The sequence below is a fragment of the Ornithodoros turicata genome, chromosome 9 (genome assembly GCF_037126465.1).
Source record: "Ornithodoros turicata isolate Travis chromosome 9, ASM3712646v1, whole genome shotgun sequence".
Taxonomy (NCBI): Eukaryota; Metazoa; Arthropoda; class Arachnida; order Ixodida; family Argasidae; genus Ornithodoros; species Ornithodoros turicata.
This window is the reverse complement of record NC_088209.1, coordinates 43,712,404-43,739,648: the sequence shown is the minus strand read 5'-3', so window position 1 is coordinate 43,739,648 and position 27,245 is coordinate 43,712,404. Positions and strand designations below refer to the sequence as shown.

Sequence of the window (27,245 nt, the reverse complement as noted above, 5' to 3'; positions counted from 1 at the left end):
TGGATACCGATAACTTGCGCGGGGTGAAAGCCGGGGACACGAGACACCTCTGTTATCTCGCGTGCCCCAGTCTTTTACCCCGCGCAAGTTATCGATATGGGAGAATGTTTCGTAACCCTTTTAATAAGTATTTTCTTTCTTTCTTTCTTTGCAGACGAGTTTAGCTCTCATCAGCTTTTCCGAAGCATGCCTTGTTGTATATCTCACATATAAGGTAAGTTGGATTACGCGTGCATCCTCTATGCTCCGTTATAAGTGTTAATAATTTGTAGCCTTGTGCGTACCGTTATGATCCTAGCTTTCTCGGATTCCAGATGTTAGTTAGGGAGAAAATAAAATAGTTTGAGTTGACGTCCTTCCCTAAAACACAGCCATAGCCACAGTTGCTTCGCGGCGCTAACACGAAAACAAAAAAAAAGTTCCCCATGAAGGACGTCAAGGTCGCATGCTAATCCCCCGCCCCTTGCTGCTGTCCTCTCTCCATCTGTCCAGATCTGTACGTCGCTCATACCCACAGTATTGCTTGGCGACGCTAACGCGAAAAAGATAAATGAAATAAATAAATAAACGCGTATATGTATTCCTGAACATAAGCAGGCCCCGCGTTGTTTCTTTGTTTTAGGACTACTCGAGGGTAGCTTGTTACAGTTGTAGCTTCTCAGGAGGCAGATCGCATATGATATACTGCCAATCCTTGTCGCAAAGAGCACACCGCGTCCGATAAGAGAGAGAGAGAGAGAATCCTTTGATATACCACCCAAGCAGGAAGCCTTCCGAGATAATCATAGGGGAGCGCACAAATAAGCCAATGGACTAGGCATACGTGAAAGGAACCTCATTTTGTTCCTGGTGTAGCGAAACGAACGTCCTAGCAGATTGCAGGCCACCGAGCTTATTCCGCCTGACTTCCCTCCTTGGGATATACTGGTTACTACGTCTACGTGCTTGTCGTCTTCGTGCGTTTCTGACATAGGGAGCGTAGGAAATGATATTGTTAAAGTTATAGGGGAGTTTTGTTTGTTTGCACATTAAGATACGTACTTCCTATGGCCGTATTCTGTTACGCAGTCGTGGGTAAGTTACTCGAAAAATGTAACGAAGTCATAGTTACGGTTAACCCACAAAAAATAGTAATAAAGTTAGGTACTCTTTTTGAAGTAGAACTATAGCTACAGTTACTGCATTAAAGTAATTTAGTTACTTGACAGTTGCTTTTTAATGAACAAAGCAGAATAAACGTAACTTAAGCACTTGTACTGTCCAAGTGTAGCTATAAATACAGGATTTCCCATGAGATCTAACGGCACGGTGTGAGTTAGCCATTCTGGCTGCGTGGGAGATTACAGAACTCGCGGAATTTTTGTTGGGGACGAACGGCAGGATATTTGAAGTCTTGACAAAATGACACTAGGGGACTGAAAATATCCCAGTACCTCAGTAACTGACTTAGTCACATCAATTGTACAGTTACTTTAAGAAAAAAAGCAGTAACTAGTTACAGTTTATGATGTAAAAATAGCAGCAAGGAGACAAGGACATAGGTAGAAATAGACAGGACAACTGCAGACTCTCAACTGAGGTTTAATCAGAGAAAACAGCATCTTAAACGCAAACATCAAGATGCGGTTGTGAGGTTTTCCCTGGGTTTTCCTGCAGACTTTCCAAACGAATGTCGGCACAGTTCCCCCTGAAGTCGACCCAAGACCCATGCTAACACCTCCCCTATCCCCCCATCCTTCCTGCTGTCCTCTCTCCATCCCTCCACATCTGTATGCCGCTCATAGCCTAACACGAAATAAAAAAGCAACAACAACAACAAAACTTAGTTACTACCCAAGCCTACTGTTATGTACAGCTTCAAGTAGAGTTAACTTGAACATCCCTCCGACCTGTGGAGCGGGAAGAGAGTCACCCTAGCGGCGCTTTCGAGCAATAAAGGGAAAGGGTGTTTCGACTTGCATGCAATGGGCAATGGGCAATGCAATGCCCAGTCAACAGCTCATAGCAAGGCGGACACCCCCGCAGCACAAGTGGGACAGTCGAAACGCTCTTTCCCTTCATTTTGCCTAAGTGCCACCAGGGTGGCTCTCCTCCCGCTCCGCCGGTCGGAGGTGCGTTCAAGTTAACTGTGCTCCGAGCTGTACCTCCGTGAAATACAGAGCCTTCTCTGAGGCCTATATATCGTTTTGTCAAGTGAAGGGCTAAGGTTTCATGCCGTTTTGTTTCAGGGAAATATTTGGAGACAGCTACTCTCCTTCCGGTTTCTTCTGGAAGTGGTTGATAATGTACCGTTTATAGTTACTGTAAGTCCACGTGCGAGCATGAAACAGTTGACACTGGAATCTAATCTGTCTTCTGCTATTATGTATTTCAGATATTTTATGCCCCTTTACGAAATGTCTTTATACCAGTATTTCTTAATTGTTGGTTGGCGAAGTTTGTATTGGAGAACATGTTTGTGAGTATCAATTTCTTTGCACGTTTCAATTTTCGATGTCAAATTCAATTTATTTAAAAACCAACAACATGTACAACGTGTGCGGCTGGGGTCAGTAGCATGGTGCGAGTAGAAACTCCCGAGCCAATAAAAAATTAAGGACACGGTATGGTAAGCTTGCCTAAATTGGAACCTCCGAGGATACCAGGTTTTAAGCCCGAAAGATTAAGCCCTAGATTAGAAAAATCGGTCACTGATACCTCGCTATGTGTACTAGAGATAGGTGGATTCAAAACCTGCTCGTGCGTCCCTGTCTTGGTAGAAATACATGTTTCCAAAAGGTTGCCTCAGTGGTCCAATAAAACAAGTCTGGCTTCCTAGATTGAAGCTTGACGTTTCTAAATTGAAGCTTCTACAGAACAGCAGTTTTTTTTTTAAGCTACAACTCAGGAACTCGCCAGAATCACGAAAACGGTCCTATATTTGGACACGGTTATTGGAACTCTTCTAGTAGCGTACATATACCCAGATAAAACGAATGAAACGAGATCGCACCAGGGTAAAACTGTTTTAGCTGTCCCACAGCTGACGTGCAATATCTCGTCTAGAAGACATCTGGAGAGAGCAATAAGTGCAAATTGCTACGCTAGTGCTTGCATGTTGTCGTGGTCCAATATAAGACACGCGTAGTGGATGTGGATCAATATGGGCAGAAACGCTCGCTTTGCTAAGTTTTATCAGCAACGCATAACGCGCATGTAACCCTTAGTGCACGTATTTTCCAGCATGGGAGTAAGCAGCAGCATCACGGCACGCAGAATACCTTAGAGGACAAATTAGAAAATTACACGCGCGAGTCACAGAAACAAAATTCAAACACGTGCTCCCCCTGAAACTTACCACGAGTGCCATTATTCTCGGTCTATTGTTGATAGGATGCACAGTTTGGCGAAAATAGCGCCGGTCCAAATTATATAGGCAAGCTCCCCATATATGAATACGTTTCTATGGGAATATTCCTTTGAAGTTTGTAAATTATTCCAGTTTGTATTTAAAATGGTTAGAAAGAGCCCATGGCCATAAAACGACACAGGTACAAATAGATGGACAGCAGGAATAGGGAAAGTAAATAGGTTGCTGAATCATTAAAGAACTATTTGTTCAAGTACTAGGGACATTTACTGTTGTCACTTTTAAAATTTAGGAAAGGACTTATAAAAGTTTGTGAGTCATCTTGCCTCGAAAAAGACTGAGCTTTATGTGCCAAGTGTAACGTAAGTAAAAAGTAAGTGTAAGTGTAAAACGTAATTCATTAAGCAATGCGAAAGCGTTTCTGATTGCCGTGATATTGTAAATGCAAACTCGGTGCTGGTCTTGCGTCAGCAAGAATAATTACCTTGAAGATGGTGCTTACAAAGCTATTCTATAGAGAGTATTGGACTACAGCCGTTGGAGCCGTATAAGTAATATAAGCCTCATGTTCCTCAGGAATGCTAACGATTTCAATATGCGCTGGGTTCGTTTTCTAGAAGGTGGTATGCATAGCAGCGAGGGTTTTGCGAAACCCTCTGTCGTATGGCCTCCCAGATGAAACAATAGTGAATTTTAGTGTATCGTACGGTATCCACTTTGCGTACGTAAGAGTTAGCATCGGTGGTTCTGCGCACGCGCAAAACATAAAGCATTGCGCAGAACCATCACGCTATCCCTTATGTACGCAAAGGCGATAAACTCTGTAATGTTGCAGGAGGGAGCGGTCCATTTTACTTTTTTCGTCCTGTTTGAAAATAAGCGAGTAAGAACTAATGGCTACCCGTTACCATCTCGTCCTTTTCTTTCCTTTTCTCACGTGACGGAATCATTCCGTGAACATACGGTGGCTTTTGTGTATATTAATATAAAGTTCTGCGTCTCGGATGTGCAGAGCGAATGCTTGTCTTTCAGAACGACCTCCATCGTGCCCTGCAGAAGAGCCAATCAGCCCTGTCGCAACGGCTCCTCATCCTCACCGCTACGTTACTTTGCCTCATATTCACCAGGTGCGGATTCCCACACTGACTACTCTGCTACTATTCGCTGCGTGATACCAAGGTCAACACTATGCATACATGTTTTACAGTACTGATTTTAAAGCGGTAGACTTACAGGGCACATCGACATCGACATCGACAGCTGTGTAGGTCGGCCCGTGAAGAGAGAAGTAGAGAGAGGAAGAGAGACGGGAGATCAGACGAAAAAATGTTACAATGCACCGTAATGAGCGCGGGTGCCCGAAGTGCAACATTTATAGGTATTATCGCATCCGAGAACATGTGTGTGAAACGGATACGGTAATGTTTGCTACCGTTTCACAGTCTACTTGATCGAATGGACGTTTTTCATATACTCGTCGTATCCTAGCGGCTCTCCAGCGAACCACGCTCGGCGCTCTCCAAAACAAATCCCCGTAGGTACAGCACAAAGGACCAAAACCGGTCCAGAGTGGGACCGACGAGCTCGCGCCGTTCGTGCGGTCTCCCACATCTGTCGTTCACATACTGCGCCATCTAGTGAAGAAGGAGATAACCCTCTCCTGCGTCTCAAGGTCATGCGCATAGCTCGTTGTCAGAAAGGGCCATTTTTCTTACGAAAACAGTTTACCTATAAAATAAACGAGGTTTAAAGATTCGCACTGCCTCTGCAGCTGAGGTAGCCCCAGTGATAGTAACACTATGACGACGTTAGCCGGGCACACGACTGCTCCGCGTTCGCACGGCAATATACAAAGTCAAAAGTCCTCGGTAAATACGCCGGATTTCGGTTGTCAGTGTGGGTTCTGACGATACCGTGTCATCGCGTGGAGCACTGTGTTACATTTCTGGCTGTTCGAACACGTGCGGCGCTAACCTATAGAAGTGACATCCATGACATGATCGCAGACCCTCGGCGACCTGCAGACTCCCGCCCTCCCGCCGGTAGCCAAGGGACGCTCCCTGACTGGGCTTGTTCGTATGACGTTTTATCAAATTTCCAGAGAGGGAACTCCGGCATAATCCCAACATCCGGCGCCTGCTCTTGCCATGCAGTACATCAAATTGCGCAGAAACTACTCCACTAATTCGCGTCGGATTTTCGACGTTAGTGTCCATGATGAACAAGGAGTAAAACGACGCAATAGTTTCGGAGTCGACCAGGACAGATGCTCAGTCCCTTTAAAGCTGCATAATTTAAATGCTGAAAGTAGGAAGTCACTGAAAAGGTTAGCCAGCTGTAGGACTCGAACCCACATCTTCTGAATTACTGGTCCAGGGCAATCCAGTAATCCAGAAGATGTGGGTTCGAGTCCTACAGCCTGTCTAAACTTTTCAGTGACTTCTTTCTTTCATCATTAATCTCTCAGGCACGTGAGGCCTTGTATGTATTTATCCTTTCAATATGTTCCAGCCTCAGAACACCAATTCCCATCATATAAATGCGTTTGGCAAAATGGCCAAAGATGCGAGCATTTTTTATTGGTTGATTGATATCGATGGAGTCGATGGATATTGATATCGACATTATCGATGGAGTCAGACATAAGCATTAATCGCTCTGGTTCGTTTAGTGTGTGCCGTCAAATTTGCCATTTACAACGAGGTGCAAGAAAGACAATACCCCCCAGCATTTCTCTACGATCTCGCCAAGTCAGTTTCTTCCAAGCTCAGTCCTGTGAATCCCCTATGTCCTTTCAGCGTATGCGGTTTCCAGCATTTCCAGCGTGCCGGCGTAGAACATGTGGACCTCTTTGAGAGTTTCTACTTCGTGGTCGTCACCTTGTCTACTGTGGGCTACGGAGACTTCAAGCCCGACGTGTGGCCCTCGCAGCTGTTCATGGTTGGCATGATCTGCGCCGCCCTCATTGTGCTGCCCACACAGGTACACAGTTGCCAGATATCTTTCCGATTTTCATCTCTTTTTGGAACGACGCCGTCAATGTACTGCAGTGGCTGTGTGCCTTGCAGACATCCATGGTTCCGTGTCGCCGTCTTTCCAAATTTTTAAGGAGATTTTTGGCACAATTGACGCTTTCGCGGGAGCGATAGCGGATACCAGTGCGACACGAACCATATTTCAAACGATCCCAAAATATAAATGTTGACGGGAAAATATCTTTCTGCACAAAGAGTTCCAACGTAGACCCCTTGACTGGACCTCGTACCTCAGTCCTCTGTGAACAACAGTAACGATTGTGAACTACAGACTACCCGAATACAAGGCGGATTATCCGAACATAAATGGTGCCATTGGCATCTCCAGATTCTCACGCAGATTCTAGCGGGCGACATCTGGTGTAAACAAGGACGGAATGCTGGACACATTTCTGGCGTGCCTCGTGCTCGCCCTATAGAGCACCGTCCAATGAAGTGGTCCAGGAGTACATTGGCCCGCTACTGACTTACTATCTCCTAACTCTTCTTGATTTCTGCCTGATGTATGCTTTGTGCACTTGTTTTCAGTTTGAGCAGCTGGCTTACACCTGGATGGAGCGTCAGAAGCTGGGTGGCACTTACAGCATGCACAGGGCACAGAGCGAGAGGCACGTGGTCGTCTGCTCTACAACATTACGCGCTGATACTGTGATGGACTTCCTGAACGAATTCTACGCTCATCCTCTTCTGCAGGTACTTAGAGGAATGATAGAGATAGGATACCGAATCGATCAAGTGAAAGAAGGTCACGAAATAATGCAGTAGTTGTTCTTGAGGCCAATGAAAGCCAGATGGAGGAACGCTAGGCTTAAGGGAGCACTGAGGTGATCCCCCAATGTGTTTTTTTTCTTTTTTTTTCCTTTTTTTAGTTTTCGCCGCGTCGTCTTCTGCAATGAATAAAAAGAGCTCCTGCGAAAGAACGATGAGCGCAGGTGACCTACAGAACACGCGCGAGGCTTCTGTTCCGCACACCTTTAAGAAATCCTCCACTCGTGACAAGAGCGTATGAAGAATTAGGGCACATCGTGACGTAACGTGGTCCCCGAGCACGTCATTGGTGACGTAGAGCGGCGCTGCTCGAACAGGTACAAGAAAGAAAGAATGAAAAAGGCACGGGGACACGGAGTCTGTCTGCGGCTGCTTTCTCCGACTGTTTTTGTAAATTTTATTGCGGAGTGACAATACACCGCCGTGCGAAAATATTTTGCATGGTGACTCCTTATGCACAGCTTGACGAATGGGAGCCACGGTAAATATCACCTGATTGCTCCTTTAAACCTCACGGTGCCCAGATACATAGTTGGAAAGATACCGGCGGTTGGATTTCCGTGCATGAATATCACTGGGAAACATGTAGGAGAGGACGTGTAAAGGGTTGTCAGGGCATGCCCAGAGTCTTAACAAGAGCCTCATTCGAATAGACTCATCCTCTTCGCGCTCTGCCTGTACTATTGACACATCTTGTGGACATGAGGGAACAGATAGTTGCAGAATTATTGTCAGGGGCTGAATGAACAACTAGGAAAAACGCAACGTTTAAAGATTTTAAAACCGCACAAAGGCTTCGATTCACTAATTCACTAGCAATCAGAGAGGTGCTGGTTCAATTCCTGCTGGCTTTTCGCCAACTGCCTTCTTCGGATGAAGGAACATGCCTTATGTGTAAGAGAGTGTCTTTGAGCAAAAATGTAGGTGCTTGTGTGGTTATCACTTTCCTAGGATTGCATTAGAAGAAGGAACCTTCGGAGAAAAAGCGTGAATTTGTTTTCAGGACTATTATGTGGTGCTCTTGTCCCCCTGCGAAGTGGATTCTACGATGAAAATGATCCTGCAGATACCCATGTGGGCGCAGCGGGTCATTTATATTCAGGGTTCTGCCCTCAAAGACACAGATCTTACTAGAGCTAGGTGAGACAGACTGATATTACTTTGTTCCTTAATCAAGTATAGTTGCCTTGTTTTATAGATTACTCATGTATAGCGCGTACTTATGCGCAATTATAATGTTCTTGAGTAAGTTTTAAGGGGTTGAATGTGTTGCAGGATGAATGCAGCCGAGGCCTGTTTTATGCTAGCGGCGAGAAATTACGCAGACCTAGCTGCAGCCGTAAGTGTTTGTCGCTCAAATGACTAGTATCGCTTCAGTTTTGTTACTTTATCATCAGCAATGGGGTAGAATATCGCCCTTGGCGATGAAAGTCCCCATTCATTATCTTAAAAATAAAGTTGTTGTTGTTGTTGTTTGTTACTCCATTCAGACTCTTTGGGCTTCTGCAACAGTTTTCTTTCCAGGGTCAATAATGTGTTTCATTTGAAATATCGCTATATAGACCAGTAATGATGAAAAAAGGCACATATCCGTTCGTCGATCGTCACGAACCTGTAGTCGCATTTAGCCAAATGTAGCATTTTTGGTATACCGTATCTACTCGCGTAAAAGACACACATTTTTATTATTATTACTTTTTATTCTTTTTACATCGCGCCATTGAGGGGGTGAGTTCAATACGCGGTGGAAAATTTGAACCCAACTTAGCTCCCATTTTTATTACGAGATTTCCGCGGTGATCTCCCCGGAATCGAACGTAGCGATCATCCTTCGCGTCGCTGTTAGAGAGTTTTAGTACATCGTACGCAAAGGCGATAGCGTACGTAACAGATAGCGTTCTGCGCATTGCGCGAAGCTCTCTTTCTGTTATGGGCGTGCGCAGAACAATCAACGCTATCACTTACGTACGCAAAGGCGATATTGTCCCTCATCGTCACCCGATGCTCCAACACCAAATCATCCTCCGTTCCATCAAGCGTTGGCGAAATACTCCTCTATATTCATCGTTCATCACTCTGGCGCCGAGCGCTCCGTTCTCGTTGACTGCGCGATACGAACGCCGCTGGCGCTGCGCGAAAGGATCCGACCATGCTACCAAAGTGCAGGTGCGACTAAAAAAGGTACCTACTATTTCGGCGCTCAAGTTGAGGTGCGTTCAATACGCTAGTGCGTCCAATATGCGAGTAAATACGGATAACTACCCACTTCCAGTCACTTCTTTCAGAGCAGCCTAAATATTCTACCCCGCGCGTAATTCTTCCTCTTCTTCTCTGATGAACTTCTTCTCTTCCAGGATGAACATACAATTCTTCGCTCATGGGCAGTACGTGATTTCGCACCCAACGTACCTCAGTATGTTCAAATATTCCGTCCAGAAAACAAGGTGCACGTTGCCTTCGCTGGTAAGCGCCACTTTATCTTCCGGTGCCAACAACGCAAGAGAAACGACTGAAGCCGGAAACGCATGGAGAGTTTTCTCGACGACTTCGCGACTACAAATATGCGAACGCGCGCGTCTCACGCATACAAGTTTAAGACGAGCACTACAGACATGTTGCGTACGAGTTTCTTCTACAAATTTTCGAAACCACGTTAATCTACAGGGTGGCTACCTATAAAAGTTTACCCAACGTGGCTTCCATCTTGATTGTTTTCCCATAGGGATGTGGGAGCTTTTGTTTAACTTTGGATTGCGACGTTGAATCGGTTTGAAATTTACTATAACGAAACGTACCTGTAAGAAATTGGGGACGACAATGACCTGTCCCGGATCACCTGCCAGGTGTTCCTGGAGCCTGCGCGCGTGTTTCGTTTCCGTTTCTCTACGACGGCCCACTTGGCCCTAATTTCTTCTGGACTCGTCCCGGCCACATCGGAGAATCAAACAGCTCGTTATCAAGTTGAAGTTGTTTTTTTCTACAGTACCCATTAGAGTTCCACACGGACACAGGAATTTTTCAGTGCATTGAGGAATTGGTGAGCACGGCATGGGTTAACTTTTATAGGTAGCTACCCTGTATTTCTTGGTTTCTGTGATGTGGAGGTGTAGAAAGCAACGTTTGTGTAAAATATGAGTTGACAGCATTGGGGCCTTCGCTTCGCACGTGCTGCACGCAGCGGTGGATGCATGGCAGGCGTTTCCACAGCGTGCCATTCGCATGCTTAGAAACGCGTTTCCTTCACTCTGGCAACTTCATCACGGTGTTCTATTGCACGCGTTGCGGGCTTTCTCTTTCTCAATACTTTCTTCAGTACACCCACTACGGTCGTCACGCTCACATCCGTGGATGTTCGTAATGGGGACGGTATCATTTCGTTGAGCTTGAGGAGGTGATAAGGACAGAGACACAGGACACTAGACAGACAACTGGGTCTAGTCCTGTCTACTTGTGCTTTGTGCATCTGTCTCTACCATCCTCCTCAAGCACACGGAAATGTCCAAATCGCGCTTACTTGCATTCGTAATGCTGTGACTGAGATGTTGTTTACTCCTCGTTGCCTTTTCATACACGACATTTCTTTCAAATGCGATCGGGCTTTGTGAGGCTAATAGCGAGTTTTAGCGTATTTTCCAGACCATAATCGGCTCGGAATGTTTGCCATCACGTGGCTGAATGACGTTATATGGCTTGCAGAACATGTGGTGTGTGAAGATGAGTTCAAGTATGCCCTTTTAGCCAACAACTGTCTGTGTCCTGGTGCCTCAACTTTAGTCACACTGTTGCTTCATACTTCCCGCGGACAGTGAGTATCATTATATTGCCTTTTTTTAGGAAACGTGTAGTTAGGAAACGTTCGTAGTAGACGATAATTTGTTGCGCTACTTATTTTCGTGCGCTTTTTTACAGATTCGGAATTTGTGGAAACATAGAACGTTTCCTCGTGGCGTCTATTGAATCTTGACGTTGTTTTTGTAATAATGTTTGCAGCATTTTCTACTAGCATTTTACGAGAGCAGAGCGATCCTTTAAGGGTATTCGCTTCCTTCGACAGGGAGGGGCAAACATCAGCCGAAGAGTGGCATCGACTCTACGGAAAATGTTCCGGCAATGAGATCTACCATATTCGGCTCGGAGACAGTAGGTTCTTCGGAGAGTACGAAGGGAAGAGTTTCACCTATGCGTCTTTCCATTCGCATAGAAAGTGAGTAAACATTAGTCCTTTGCTTTTCGCTCTGTTTTTAGCATTTTATCGCGTACGGTAGCCAGTAAATACGTCAAATTGCAATACAGTAATACACCACGGACACCAAAATTGACATTAAGTGCTTAATCCCTTCCGTCTTAATATCATTCGTGCGGTACAACAGTGAGAGATTTAGTTATATTTATCTGAATGACAGTTTCTGCTTTTCTGCTTTGAAATGGGTGCCAGTTGGCAACTAGCTTTTACGCGACCAGGATATTACAGCTTATCCGCATGAAAAAAAATGTGCTATTGTTAAATTTCAGAATGTTGCGTGCACTTGGGGTTTAATGTCATTACAAACTGACGTGTGGCGCGACCTTCGTGGGTAATGTCATTCGGGACCCGATAGCATTAGACGATAATGTCATTTGTTCTACCCCTGTGGCACAGATATTATACAGTGACCCACCCGTAATAATCGCAGGAGCACCTATCTCACTCTCATTGTTTGAGGAAATGTATTGAACTACTTACACTATCAGCTATCAACAATGCTTATCGTGACGCGATAATTAAATTCGATACCCTATGCACACATCCTCAAGTATAGTGTGCATGACACACGTTTAGTGAGACACACCGGCGATGCTAACGTGCACACCCTGAATGTTAATGCGCGCCACCGATGCCGGAAACCCTCTCCTCCTACTGTGAATAGGTGTCTGTGGCGCTCACCTAGGAACAGTATAGGAACAAAAGGGTGTAACGTCATTGCTGTGCCATAGCTTTGCAGCGTGTTGTCCATAGAACCTGCATGTGCCCCACACGCACGTCGTTAGAAGTACACTAATGCGGCGACACGACGACTGTCGACGCTGAAAGGTGGCTGGGCAGACTGGTATGCTGCCGAACCAATTGCCGAAAAATTCAACAAAATTCATTGGGACATGTCTTACCTAACTAATGTTTCAGTCGGTCTCCGGTGTTAGCTAAGTTACACGTAACTTGTAACTGCATGTAGCTAGTAACTTTTTGCAGTAACAAGGTACTTTTCTACAAAAGTGGCTATAACTACTTACCACTTTTTGTTAACGTAATTATAGAATGTAACTCAGGTATTGCGATACTTTCCACGCGTTGGTTCCCTACGGTGTAATTCTGTTGAGGCTAGAATAAATGAATGCCCTGCCATTTTTCCCAACCAGGAATTCTCGGACTCATCCAGGATGACCTTAGACTAACTCACACGGTGCTGTTAGGGCCCATGGGAAATTGTGTGTTTATAATGCAGTATATAGCTCTGTTTGAAGAGCGTTAAAGACTGGGCGGCTATCTTTGGACAGTGCAAGCTCTAAAGCGAGTTTTTGAGTTATATTCATTCTGATTTTTCTTAAAAAGTAACTGTCGAGCAACTGCAGCTGTCACTAGTTACATTTCAAAAATAGTAACTGTAGGTAGGGTGTCGCAATTTCTGCGGTGTAACACCTTATCCCATCGTCATACATGTAGTTGTTGCCGTTGTAATAGTTGTTATTTTTGAAGGCTAACTACATTTTTTTAGTAACTTACCCATGACTGGTTTCAGTGTGTGTTTTATGATAGAGTCACGTAAAATGTGCCTGTGTCTAGTGCCACCCATTATCGCTAATTACGTGAACGTCACAGACAAAATTTAGTGCGTTAAATTTGACCTCATGCAAAAGAAACCTGTTCCGCAGATACGGAGTAGCGCTCGTGGGCGTTCAGACCGACGTTCACGGTCAGTGGCCCGTGCTTCTAAATCCGGGTCCGGCGTACATCATGAAGTCCTCCGACATCTGCTTCTACATGAATATCACGAAAGAAGAAAACAGCGCCTTCTTGCCTGCAGCTGGAGACGAAGCGAAGCCACTTGACGGCGATAAATCGTCAGGGGATATCAAATGCCGAGTTGGTGAGTCTTCAGTCAATTGTGACAATGCTGCCTCAAGTATGCTTAAAGGAGCACTGGGTCATTCCATTTCTTCTTTCCTTTTTCTCCTTTTTCTTTTGTTTTTTTTTTCTTTTTTAAGCGGTGTGTTGAGCAACGAATAAAACGAGCTCGCGCGCGAGGCCTCTGTTCCGCACACGTTTAAAAAAATATCCTCCAGTCGTGAAACCGTGTATTCACGTGAGCGACATTCCCCCAGAAGCGGAAGATGTGCACATGCATCATAGCTTTCTGCCGTCATGTAAGCGCGAAAACTCAGTGTCGTGTCTTCACGTACACTGCTAACCGCGGGGAATATCCTGCTACACAGCCACAAGATATTCCGTAGCAGACGACAGGAAAACACACTGACGGTGTCGTCTGCTAAATGCGCTGTACGCCACTCCCGGCATTTTGCACCGTGCGAATGCTCACATAACACGGGACGGAACTTCGTCTCTGTAAGCAGTGTTTTTGCTTTTTCTTCCACTAGAATATTCCGTGAGGATATCGCTCGTGTGAATACACGGAAAAAAGCGTACCGGAGAACCAGGGAACGTCGCGACGTAACGTGGCGCCCCGGCACGTGACTCGTGACGTAGAGCGGCACAGCGCAAGCAGGTATAAAAGGCGCGTGAGTTGAGAATAAAGAAACGAAGAAGAAAACGAAGAAGGGCTTCCCTGCGTCACGCGATAAGACTCGTGTCCAGGACTGCTTTCTCCGTCTGCTTTTGCAGATTTGATTGCGCACTTGGAATACGCCGCAGTGAGAAAATCTTTTGCACGGTGGCTCCTGATGGATAAATTGACAGATGAGAAAGAATTTCGAGCCACGTTAATTGTCACTCCATTGCTCCTTTAATATAAAGACACTCTTCACCACCAGAGGACGCACCGAAAATGTCTCGCTTTCATTGCAGACAGTATGAGGGCAAAGTTCGAATTACGAAGTAAAAAGCATCACCTGGAAGTGCCCAAAGCAGATGAGACACGAGGACGGAGGCCCAGCATAGCTCCGGTACCCGACCTGGGCCACTCGGAAGATGTGCTCGACAGCGAAGACGATGCCTTGGGGATTGAAGAGGAAAAATACCTCGAGAATTCCTGGAATACTCCCGCTGAAGAATCTGAGTAAGAACAGTGCATTAAAATGTGCACTGACTGTGAAAAAAAAAAAAAAAATTGGTGACACAAGTGGATCTTCCAGAACAGTGGCGCAGCCGGGAAAATATTTCGGGTGGGGATTTATGAGACCTTTACATAGTGGAGGATATCACCCCCGTTTCCTTGTCCCAAATGCACTACCAAAGGTGTTTTTTTTTTTGGAGGGGGAGGGGGTTGAACTCTCGAACCCCCTCTGGCTACACCACTGCTCCAGAAGGTGAGAGCGCACCGTTTGCATAAAAAGTAGTTAGTCTAAGAAAAGAAAAATATGGAGATGTCATAAAACGTAAGTATAGGATTCCCAGACTCATTCCTTGGCTGCGCGTGGCCAATGTTCTGCTAAGACTACGGCGAATGAGTGTGAGACTCGGGCTTAACATTGATTGGAACGGGGAAACGTTACACCGGATCTCGTGGTAACAGCCTCTCCTATTTCCATTGCCCTACTGGTCGTTATGACAACTTTCCGGTAGCATTGAGCGACGACGAGATAAACTCTGCGTACATGCGGTACAATGCTTTCACGGAGGTGCTCCAGAAAGTGCTGTCCAAACACTCTGCTTTTCTTCAGGCTCAAAACGTTTGTCTACCGAGTCATTATGAGAGGCTGAAGCGCAACGATGCCCAAAAAATCGTGAAACGTATATCCGCGATAAATGAGACTGAACAAATAAAATGAGAAACGCAGGCTGGCCAGCGGTTCCGTTACCGAGTCAGAAGGCGACCTCGAAGCGGTGTCACACGTGAAGCAGCACTGTTGCCAGGCGAGAACCAGATCACACACATGTTTACGTAATGCTTCCTGGAATCAGGAAATAACGTAACGTAACTTATATTTTGGAAACTATATTTTAATAATATAATATGATACTCGGTAATATTGGTAACATAATATCCAGCTTTCAATGGCATGCAGATTAGATGGCTCTATGAAGGCGTATGATTTAGTCGGGGAATGACTTGGCTGGAGTTTAGTGCGCTGTCTATACAGCTGCTTACAGCTATGCGAATCATAGAAGGTGCACTTGCATACTGTGTCTGCTAGGCATGTTTTGGGTCTCTTAATGCTTGTCCAAATATTTATGTCCACAATAAGCGTTCTGTTTTAACTGCTCGTCGTCGTCTTCTTTTCTTTCTAGGATTGTAAAAGGATTTCCTCCTGTGACCCCCTATATAGGAGTTAGCCCAACTCTTTGTTATTTATTAAAAGAAAAGAAGCCCCTCTGCTGCATGCAGCTAGCTCAGGTATGTTTTCTCGTCCATCTGCTTTCGTGACGATATAACAAACATAGCATCGTGGAAACGTACAAGAGGAGATGTTTTGTTACTTAGCCCGTTGTGTGCGCTTTATTTCTTTTATGCGTACGTGTGTAACGCAAATTACTTCACTAGCGGTTTGGCCGAGAGGGTAAAAGCACCTGTCATAGCCAAGGTCGTGCTGAAGACTGGGAGGTGCTGGGTTCGAATCCTACCAACCGGCTGTGCTCTCTGAGGCTTTCCTTGGGATTTTTCCGGCAGACTTTCCAGACGAATGTCGACACAATTCCCCTTGAAGTCGTCCCAGAACGCACACTAACCCCCTGCTGCCCTTTCCCCATGTTTTCAATTTGTGTAGGCCGCTCAGAGTCCCAGTTGCTTCGTGGCGCTAACACGGACACAAAAATGTTGGCCAGATATTAGGATTTAGGGGGAAAAGAACGCTGCGAAGGCAATGTTCCAAACGATGCACGCGATGAAAATTCTAAATTCTACAAAAATTGCAGCTTTCGATTACTTTTACGATAATGATTGAACATCCGCATTTTTGTGATATTATCACAAGTTGTTTTGGTTTTGTATTTCAGCAATGCCCACATTGCGAATTCCACAATGCGAAGCAGTACAACTGGCCCAACCGGTGCGTCATTTTGGCAGCGGATTTTGCCAGCAAAGGGATATACAATTTCATCGTGCCACTCAGAGCCCATTTCCATAGTTTACATAGCCTTCGACCCATCGTTCTTCTTCTAGAAAGGACGTACGTATGGCCACCAATCAATCATTACAGTGGTTGGGAGGCATGCGCGCCATTGTACTGCGGTCCAGAGTATTCTGCGTGTCGTAGTTGGAAATATACAAATCCCTCGTTAAATACTCACGTCGGAGGGGCCCTGATGTTTCTCGTAAGCACGTGATCTATCTGCCTGACTGGCCCGTGACGTCACAGCCGTTTCAGTATTCACGGTGATGGAGACTTTTTAAGCGCCTCCCATCGGATTTGCTGTAAAACTTGGAATACACTCTCACATTGAGCAGTCGTCTTTTACATTATTCCTGAAGAGTTTGGGGCGTCACAGCCTCAGTAAATTGTTTCGAAACGCCCAATCAAAATCATAATTACGCGCGAGTTGTGGCCGCGATTCGAGCACCTGGTGATGACACATCGGGTCAGTCGGAGTTTTTTTGTAGCAGATGGGAGTACACGCTTGAGCTGAGACAAGTGATAAATATGAAAACATATAAGATTGGTGTTGTTGTGGAACCGATGCTTGAACCGGCCCTGAGTAGTGTACATCCCTCCCTACAAGCAAAGGTACCGCGTCATGTCTGGTGCTTGAATTGATGCCACTCGTGTAGGTGTATGTACACTCTTAAAAATGAACTTCACCGCATAGCACGCTCCTAGCCAACCATTATCTCGAATGATATCGTTATCTGCCCTGATTTGTTGAAATCACGGGGCGTACGCCTTTTCTGTGACAATTATGAACAGCATAAGTGTCACAGAAATGGCGTACGCCCCCCCGTTTTCAACAAATCAGGGCAGATAACGATATCATTCGAGATAATGGTTGGCTAGGAGCGTGCTATGAGGTGAAGTTCATTTTTAAGAGTGTAGGACTTGATTTCTTTTCCACCGCAAAGGGAGGAGCTCCACATAAATATCTCTATAACTAACACTGTTTTATAATGGAGCAATCTTTTCAAACTCAAAACAATGATCGCATTATTCGCTTACGCAGACCTCACGCTGCCTTCCTGGATGCCATATCTTGCTTTCCGTTAGTCTATTGGATGCCGGGTTCCATAGATGAGTAAGTAGCATCCACCGTCGTACTTAACGCTCTTTTTTTTTTTTTTTAACCGTTCTTTGGTTCGTGGTCTTGCATTCCTCTCCATGACGCTGCTTCTTTTCTCGACGTTGTCCAGCAAACGTCTCCAGAAATCCACAAATTTTAGCACCACGTCATCTAATGTTGCAGACGGACTTTCGAGGGCAAATGGAAAGCTCTTCTCACAATAACGTGTCACGACAGCAGGCGTGGCTCGCGCCGCCAGTTTTATCACTTTGCGCACTGCCGATTTTTCGAGTATCTTTTCTAAATTGAATTTCCCAATCGGATAAGAGACAAACCAGCGATCGGTAGCTGCGCAGCTAAATTTGTTACTTTTTTTTTTTTCAGTTAAGCGCGCTGTCATGCTCATGTATCCACAAGTTATTCACGAAAAAGCCAATGAATGCAAAACGTGAATTATATACTTAAACAACGGTGCGTAAGCACCTTTTTACTGAGCTGGATTGGATTGGATTGGATTGGATATGGAAAAAAAATATGGAGAGGTTCGTCCCGATCCAGTCAGGACTGGCTACTCCAAAACGCGTTTGTGGGTGGAACACTAGAGCGAGAAAAAAGAGTTGTTTCGTTTAAGTGAACTACTTGTTGATTTTGTCCCTCAGGCTCTTGGAAGCTCAATGTGTTGTGTTTGTCCCTAGATAGATCTCGCCTCGGCTCATTCCCCCATATGCTCATGAATGTTTATCAACTCGGAGGAACATGGAGATAATATACAAACCCTGTCTCTTTAACGTTGGGTCGGTGGTCTTTTATTGCATTTCAACAATTTCTTAATAACACGTGCTATATTTACATGCACTGTTAGTGCTGCAAATCGCTATATGCGTGGTCGTGATATCACAAAACAAAACTGACAGTTTCTATGTTTCAGCCTAGATGACCTTTTACGCGCTGGAATCAACCTCGCTGATAGCGTTGTGGTTGTGAATAAAGAATCTTCAAACTCTGCCGAAGAAGATTACTTAGCAGATTGCAACACCATAGTTGCGGTACAGACCATGTTCAAGTAAGCAATACATTCGTACGTATCCAATTGGCGCCCAAGTAAAAGTCTAGACACAAATCACAATCAATCAATCAAACAAAAAACACAATCTACGCGCGTGTAGTAAGAACATATTTCTTCGCAAAGCGAGGTGGCATCCCTCGTAGAAGGCGACTGCACCTTTAATTATTGTCCCACAGAGAATCTTTCCTTTTCTCAGGTTTTTCCCGAGCGTGCGCATTATTACGGAGCTGAGCCAGAGCAGTAACATGAGGTTCATGCAATTCCGGGCCTTTGACACGTATGCCCTCCACCTTTCCAAGATGGAGAAGGTGAGCCTCCTCAACCAGGTAATGGCAAATGCTTTGGCTTTTAACCCCGCCCTGCTTCATGCACTTGCATGCACCCCCCTCACCTTCCATAACAACACAGTGGCGTACCCAGGCCACAGCAGGAGTCGTTGAACAGCGCAACTTGAGCGTCGTATATATTTCTCGAAAATGGCAGAAAGTCAGCTAGTGGCCGATCGGGAGCTGGGGGGGAGAGGAGATCGCCCCTCACCAAAACGTCACTTTATACATTGGATTTCTCTCTCGCACCTCCCCTACTACGCGCTTCAACAAAGAACCCCCCAAACCCAGGGTCTGGATCTACCCCTGCTAGTGGCGGGGATCAGCAGTCTCTGATTGCCCAGCTGCTACCATTATACTCTATGCCGTGCTCTCGTCAAAACAACGAGGCCCTGTTTCGTTGTATTCCTGTCTTTTACGTCACTTTAAAAGTTCTTTCATGCAGCCACTGTCGAGAGGTCCACTGCCGGGAAGACGACAAAAGTGTATAGTATTCTAGTTAGTACACGCCATCGTGAGGCCTCTCGAGCGGTTCCGGTCATAAAAGTAATCCCTTATGGCACAACCCTGTTACGAGACATAGTGTATAAGAAAACCTCTAGCTTGAGGACACGTAAAAGACGGCACAATGCGTCTTTTACGTGTCCTCCTCAAGCTCAAAGTTTTCCTGCACTATGAATCTTCACCAGGTAGCCGTCATCCCCTCAGTTCTCTCAACAGTCGCGGGACATCTGTGCTGGGCTACCACCCAAGGAAGTCGCTAACCATTTGCTAAAATGCGCCAACTAACAAACTTAACGATGTAACGCCAACAAACTAGCTATTTAACATGGTGCAAGAATCTGAAACCGTCGTTTCACCGCCGCTACGTCGGCCCATTGGCTACGAAGTCACGTGGTCGTTTGTGTCAGCCAGTCGTCCGAGACGCGGCAGGACACGTACTGTTTCCATATTATGATTCTTTTTGGTTCTCAGACTCTTTGGAAATGCTGGGTACGTCACTGCTGCACAATCTCACTATTAATCCGACACTGTCCTACAGTTTTATGGTTTATTCGATGCAACAGCACGCTCCTGTATGGGCCTGCCTCCTGTTTTTGTGCGCCTAAATTAACGACGGACGATTATTCGTCGTATTTAAATGGAATAAAACAAACATAGCGAGGTCTTTTGCATTCGGACAGTGATTCAATCCAGTCGTGACAGTACCCAGGAACAGCCACATGGTCTTAATAGTGGCACACCAGATCAATATGCACGGTTCAGGAACGCACAACGTTGAGCTACGGACACCGAACATTTTATCCGTGCATCTTGCACTTTAACTTGGTAGGACTCAGCAACGAGGTTGTTCGCCTTGGTGCAGTTGCAAATGCCTTTTCCAGCCGATTTCTTTCTGGCAGATTAGTTCTCGAGTTGTGCTGAAAAGGGATTGTCGCAACCGTCCTGGTCGATTCCGAAACTACGGCGCCGTTTTGCTCTTCGTTCAGCGCCGACAACGTCGCATATCCCACGCGAATTAGTATAGTAGTTTCTGTGCGATTTGACGTAATGCATGGCAAGTGAAGACGCCGGATGTCGAGAGTATGGCGGAATTCTCTCTTTGGAAATCGGGGAAAACGTCAGACTGATATGTTCAATCAGAGAGCGCTGTTTCGTGACTGACGGGCAGGCGTACTGGCGTCTGCAAGCCGCAGGTAGTCAATGATCAGCTTGTGGAATGTCACTTCTGGGTTAGCGCAGGTATAACATAAGGGACAGAGCGCGATATGAAGAGCATCACGATAACGTGCGATAACACGACACGGTCGCAGTAGACGAACAACCTAAACATTCCTCGTTGAAGCATTTTTTTAAGTGCGGTGTTTCTTAACAAGCAGTGCACCCAATGCTTGTCGGTCTACGTGTTTAGGTTTGTTGCCCAGAAGAAGAACAGTCTCTGTTCGAAACATCGGCGGCTTCTGTCCTGAGGCAACTCCCTTCCTACGTGTTTTAGGTGGCATTTAGGAGCACGTGTCTAAGCAACTTGCGTTAATATTCCACCAAGTTGCCGGTGTCCTCGGCCAGCTTCGAGACCGCACCTTTAGGATGAGTAAGCATACACGTATCCCACTTACACTGCGGTTGGTCAGAAACCTAGTCGAAAAGTGTTCTTTTGTAGAGGAGGTACGGAACAATGAAGCACATGCAGAGGCACGAAAGGGCATGAAAGTCTGCGCGCTCTACATGACAAATGGCCAACTCCAAAGGTAGGCCGAAAGCTCATTCCGGGCGGTGAACACGTTACAGATGAACTCGCTCCACGGTAGAGCGAGCGAGATGAAATCTTGCGAGACGAAACAAGAGTGAGTGACTCGCTTAGGTGGCCGGGTGTACGCAACGAATTCCTCAAAGTTCTCAGCTGGAGGACGACTGTTTTTCGCTGACGAATTGGATCCTTTCGTAGCAACGCATCTTGTTGCATTGTACCAGTGGAATTGGCCTTTGTTGATGTTGGCTCACCCCCTACTAATGGCTGCTATGTTTGTTTGTTCTTTGCCGCTGCAATCTTTGGTTCGCATGATGAAAGCTGCACCGGCAATTCTGCGCTTGCAGCGCTATGAATGTTCTTTAAGGCTGGCAGGGGGCAAACATTTGAGGGGGCTGTCACAATTCTCACTAATAATTGCGAGTACTAATAATGTCGATCAATATTGTTACGAATGAGTAATAGGATCACTGCTATTACCTAGAAATAATTACGCATACAACCCTCGAACATATAAATTAATTTAAATTTAATTTAATTTAGATAAAAATTAAGCTTAAATTTAAAATTACAATTAATTTAAATTTTAAATAAATTGGTTAAAAGTTTTTGGTGCCTCTACAATGCACTTACACCTATGTAACATGAAAGAAACAGCATTCCGTGAAGACTACGCGAAGTCACGGAGCTAATTGTTACCGAACAAACTAACATTGTATAAAACTCTGGTCAGACCGAAACTGAAATATGCAACCGCAGTTTGGCACCCTTTACTTACTTTACTTCCCCTTTAATTAGCTTTCCCGACAATGGGGATAACCCGATATCCCATAGTTAAGAATCAACATGTTCAAAATCCTAAATCGACACAGTCTAATGCTGGCTCCGCCTAGAACACGCGCTGTAGTCAAGACCTGTAGTCAAGAAACTTGAATAAATTATTGTCCCTCGTGCATGACCATAACCTAACCAACTTGGCTTCGTTTTGTATTGCTCCAGTGTGTCTGTACATTTCATTCGCTAGAGCGAATTCGACGAACATCGAAAACACGCGAAACTGACACTTTGCACAGTGATGTCCTACCTTGTGATACGGTGGTTCTCGGAGCTCGCAGTTATATAAGCTTTGATTTTACAATTTGTGATTTTAGTATTGTGGATATTGAGATTTGGGATTTTGAACGCTGGGATACCGTGGCATATCCTGTTCGGGAAGCGTAACTGCGTCTGCAACTGACACCCTGTCTTAGATGGACAAGATGAAAGCATCCTGCACTTCCTTAGCTTAGGCTTGCCCGCTGCGCTGCCAGTACCAGTACATATTTTTCTTTTTTATTCTAGACGAAGAAAAAACTTTTCATTCGTCTGGTATAACTTTGGACATAACGTTTCAGCGGGAACGGGACCGTGGTTCCCATATTTCCTACATGTTTCGACTCCCATTTGCGGCTGGTAATGTTTTCAGCGCCAGCATGCTGGATACCTTACTTTATCAGGTAGGTTTAAAGATTGAGTATCACAATTAAGCATTGCTGTTTTCACTGAGATCAAGGCGTAATAAGCTTTTTTGAAGCCTTACAATTAACAATATAAGACTAAGAGCAAGAAGGAAAACATTTTTTTCTCATTCTTGTTCTTAGATTCTTCATTGCAGACGTTAAAGCATTATTGCTGGGTTTGAGACTGTCCTCTTAATTGTTGTGTTTAGTTGCGCTTCATTAAAGGTACCGTAAAGCAGCAACCAGACAGGTTATGTTGACGGCGTAGTTTCAGTTCAGTTCAGTTTATTTTAACAAGTTGTTGCTTATAAACTCAGCAGAACAAATGATATACATGTGACTGGGATCGCTAAATAATTTTAATTTGCAAGTAAGATTGTTATAAAAGAGTGCCGTGTATACAAAAGGGAATCTGGACATTAATGGGACCTTCCTATACCCGAGGCTCCACCCACATTTTGAGCACTCTGGCCAATCACGAGCCCAAATAGAGTTGGCTATTAATCCCAGGCTGTCCAAGCTTTATTTCACCTGTGTTCACTGGGTGCAGCCATTTTCGGGAAACTGGATTGGATTGAATAGGATGTTCCCTTGCGACTTACCAACATAATGGATTTTGCGGCCACTTCTATCGACGCCATCTGGACGGAGATCGGCATGTCGGGAAAACTCAGAACAGCAGAACTGCTTGCCAACAGAACTGATCTGCCGACAGAAGCGCTTGTTGGAACAGACTGCCGGTATTATACGTATTTTAACTGTGGAACGTAGCAGAATTGAATCAACGGGCAAAGGTGTATGCATAAAAATCTGTCATAAAATGCAAATTTTTGGGCATCTATGGCGTTTTTCTTGCTATTTGCTTGCAATCGCTCTCTTTACGACGAAATATATTCGTTTGACGTAAACGTCGACACTGGAGCGTAATTTAAGGGTGATTTGCAAGCTAATTGCAACAGAATATACACTTATGAAATAAAATTAAAGTAATTTGTGAAAATTATCGTGAAATTCCCGCTTCGCCGCCACAAGCTACGCCGCCATTTTCGGGAAAATTTGTGTGTGTGCGTGTGTGTGTGTGGGGGGGGGGGGTAATGGCAGGATCGGCTCGCCGTTGTTGGCCACACAGAAGTGGGCGTCGTCACGACTAAAGCAAAAAAAAAAAAAAAAACAGAAGGATAGATGGAGGATGTTGGCAGCCCGCAATGGGAACTTCAGCCAATGAAAAGCGTTCAATTTGATTGACAGGTGCACCCTTTTTGTAGGCTCCTCCTAATAGCCAGACTCTCTTTTAATAAACGGCACTGTCATAAAACGGCTCGGTGTGACGCCTGGTAGGAATAATCCCCAATTTGTCAAGCAACAGTGATGTATGTTCCCGATTTGCTTTCTAGCTGCTCATGATGACTACATAGCCGACACGCAACCAACTTATTTTGTTTTAGATGAAACTCCCGTATCATCTTAAAATAAAGTTGTTCTTGTTGTCTCTTTTGTTTTAAATGCAGTGTTATGCGCTGCAATGTGGTTTTACGACGAGCAATGCGCAGTTGGTGGCAACTTTGACAAAATGTGGGCCTTTTAATTTTCTTTTAATTTTCTTAATTTTAATTTTCTAAAAAAAAAACTATGGGCGCAATATGGACGAACACTGCGACGTAAGACTTCTGAGTGCTCAGGCCATCGAATAGATAAATAGAGAGCAGCTCGACTGCTTTACAGTACCTATAAGCTCAAGGTAATAGTTCCTTGTTTTGAGTACACACCAGCTAACTTGCCCTATCATTTCGTTAATGTTTATTGGTTAAAACCTCGCATTATATTCTCGCAAAATATGACTTCTTCATTTGGCTTACATGAAATTAAAACTGGTCATATTAAAAAGAAAACGGAAACTTGCGAAACCTCGTATTTTGCTCTGTTTTTTATCATTTGGTCAAGTATATTTTAACTTGAACTTGCATGAACTTGCTGCAGACGTTGCATCGTAGGTTAATTGTTTGTTTGTACTTATGTAAAAGTAGCATGCGAGCTACTTTTCGCGTTGTAGACTCATTAGAAATGAACATAACTGAATAAATTTCATGCACGTCAGTCAAGTGTCACGAACAAGTTCTGCCAAGATTGACCTTTAAAGCTGCCTACGATAATTTCAGGCCTTCGTCAAAGATTATGTGATCACCTTCGTTCGATTACTCTTGGGTGTTGACCAGGCTCCCGGTTCGGGATATTTATCATCGGTGAGTTGATCGTTCATCTGTTGTTTTCTTCTGACACGGTAAATTTCTTGGATTAGATGAGAATTACGAAAGACGATCTTTGGATTCGGACGTACGGCCGTCTTTATCAAAAGCTGTGTTCATCCACCTGTGAGATTCCTATTGGGATATATCGAACACAGAACACCACCAACCCTGAAGGATCTACGGTGAGTTGACAGATTAAGACCTAGTAGATAAGACAGGCGTCATTTTATCGTATCTTTCTAATTACACCGTTTGGAGTTGCAGCTAGTGGTCACAGTCTTTAGGGGTTCGTGAGAAAGGGGCCGATTTGTCTCTAGCCTGTACGTGATAGCATTCTCGATAACTTGCTCTTCACCGATCAGAAAAGAACGAGGAGACAATCTGTACGCTCTTGCACTGAAAGACATTGATTGAAAGACATTGCCTACGGAATGAGTAACAACACGACTCTAAGCACAACTTCAAGCAATAACACGAACTATTACATCTACACTGACAGATACATTGAGTGTAACATGACTTACGCTGCTGCATGATAATGTTATTTCTAGGTAGTCGCTTTGCTTGGCGTTGATTGTTGTGTGTTCTTCTAATCTTGCAGTGTACAAAGGGTTCATAACTGAGGAGCAGACCACGCTTTTCCTACCAACGGCAACCATTCAATTTTTATTTTATTTGGGTGTCTTTCTGAGCTGAGCATAGCTACAGTAAGCCTTCATCGTAAAGGAATCGTTCGTTTTCAATTATCGCATTATTCGAAGGAGTCCCGACCGAACTGCACACGTTCGAAGCGGATTATGGAAAGTTCACTGCAAGCTGACTCCGCTTAGTGCGATGGGCGAGCCGATAAAAGCCGGCAAAACCTTTTTCTTTTGTTCTTACACCTATACGTAAAAAGGCTACCAACGTGTTCATCACAAAAACTCTCTTCAATTCTTGGCTTAAGGCTTCCGAAGCTACAGTCACTGTTTTCGTGGCACTTCCGCTTCATCAAATTTTCAGCAACATTGAACTTCTCCCACAAAACTTCGTTATAACGAAGTACTCTTGGTGTTCCCAAGCACGCGGTTTGCCCTCAGTAGAACACTCTGTATCGACGTAGTGTTGAAGGCTTTCAATATGTCGTATTCTGTTTGCGGTGTGCATGCAATGCGGTTCGCTGTTTTAAAAAGCAGACGACGATGGCAAGTGTGACACTGGGTTGTGTATCGCTTCACCGGAAGTTGAGGTGACGTGGCATACGTATAGCCTACCATCTAGACTAAAAGTGTCCTACGCGCTACCGGATGTGACGTGTCGCTGCAGTCCCTCATATCAAAACCACGATTTTAGCGACTGCATGCAGCCATGGAATCGAACCGCCTTCCACTGCACAGGCAGTCGCAGGTGGTTACATGTTCAGTTGCAGTCTGCGGTGCTTCGCTGAAGCAGATAGAAGAGAGCAAATGCCTTCTAGACTAAATAAAGCCTGTTTAATATCGTGTTTAGGGATTAAATCCTGGACCACCTCCCAGTGTCGACCCCCATTATCCTAAACACTCGGCCCCTCTGACTCGTCACATAAAGCGCAATTGCAGTAAACGATTTCAAACACAGAACGGCTAGAAGTTGAAGTGGGAAGCACCACCTTGAGCTTGAAGCGAATGAAGTAGACCAAGTAAAGTAAAGGTGATGCTTCCCACTTGAATGTTACACCAGATTGCTTGTGTACTTTTCCTTTCTAGAAGGAGTTCTCGGCGGATGACGTATTCGTTTCTATGGCTACGTCCACTGAAAGCGCGCGTATTCGTGATTGGAGGGTCCCGTTACAGTCGATCAGGCCTAAAAAGAACAGTGTTGCCTATCCAATGACACGATTCACTTCGCTTTGAACGAATCATGTAGACTAATTCGTATCAAGAATGGTACAAAATTTCAATCAAAGGTGTTCCAGAAGCTGATGATTTGTAGCCTTCTGTTCTTTTTTTCTTTTTTTTTGTTTTTTGACGCATACAAGATGGCTTTAAAAACACGTAAAATGTTTAAAAGTTACGAGTCGATTATAAATTTACCAACAGATGTGTCACGTGTACGCGCGTACAAAACTTTCTCCTTTATTGTATTTGTTCGTACCCTCAATGCAAAACACTACAGAAGGGTTGTGACGGCATAATTAAAATGTATATCAATAACACATAAATATGCAAGATACAAAAAGAAACAATTTGGTTCAGGGTTATACAATCGCATAGTAGATCAGTATTTGGCATGGCGCGTGTCACATTGAAATTGCCACATTGAAAGTGTCACATTAAGTAAATTGTGGGCAACGAAGGCCAGAATTTTAAAAAAATATATCAAAAAGAAAC

The 27,245-nt window shown here is 44.7% G+C and overlaps 1 protein-coding gene across 9 annotated transcripts in view; it reads left to right on the top strand.

The window, feature by feature from the left end:
• Positions 1–27,245, top strand: part of LOC135369050 (potassium channel subfamily T member 2-like) — a 189,355-nt gene that overhangs the window by 154,477 nt on the left and 7,633 nt on the right. For 8 of the 9 annotated variants that reach the window (XM_064602674.1, XM_064602673.1, XM_064602676.1 and 5 more), the window contains 21 exons: positions 155–214; positions 2,229–2,303; positions 2,375–2,458; positions 4,382–4,476; positions 6,148–6,331; positions 6,913–7,077; positions 8,156–8,292; positions 8,428–8,491; positions 9,507–9,615; positions 10,849–10,957; positions 11,207–11,356; positions 13,060–13,274; positions 14,210–14,420; positions 15,593–15,698; positions 16,298–16,470; positions 17,456–17,527; positions 18,441–18,575; positions 18,775–18,904; positions 22,547–22,648; positions 24,808–24,891; positions 24,948–25,079. In XM_064602674.1, the coding sequence (XP_064458744.1) occupies positions 155–214; positions 2,229–2,303; positions 2,375–2,458; positions 4,382–4,476; positions 6,148–6,331; positions 6,913–7,077; positions 8,156–8,292; positions 8,428–8,491; positions 9,507–9,615; positions 10,849–10,957; positions 11,207–11,356; positions 13,060–13,274; positions 14,210–14,420; positions 15,593–15,698; positions 16,298–16,470; positions 17,456–17,527; positions 18,441–18,575; positions 18,775–18,904; positions 22,547–22,648; positions 24,808–24,891; positions 24,948–25,079 (2,592 nt within the window). The remainder of the gene's footprint in view (positions 1–154; positions 215–2,228; positions 2,304–2,374; positions 2,459–4,381; positions 4,477–6,147; positions 6,332–6,912; positions 7,078–8,155; positions 8,293–8,427; positions 8,492–9,506; positions 9,616–10,848; positions 10,958–11,206; positions 11,357–13,059; positions 13,275–14,209; positions 14,421–15,592; positions 15,699–16,297; positions 16,471–17,455; positions 17,528–18,440; positions 18,576–18,774; positions 18,905–22,546; positions 22,649–24,807; positions 24,892–24,947; positions 25,080–27,245) is intronic. The other variant, XM_064602677.1, reaches the window with a different exon arrangement.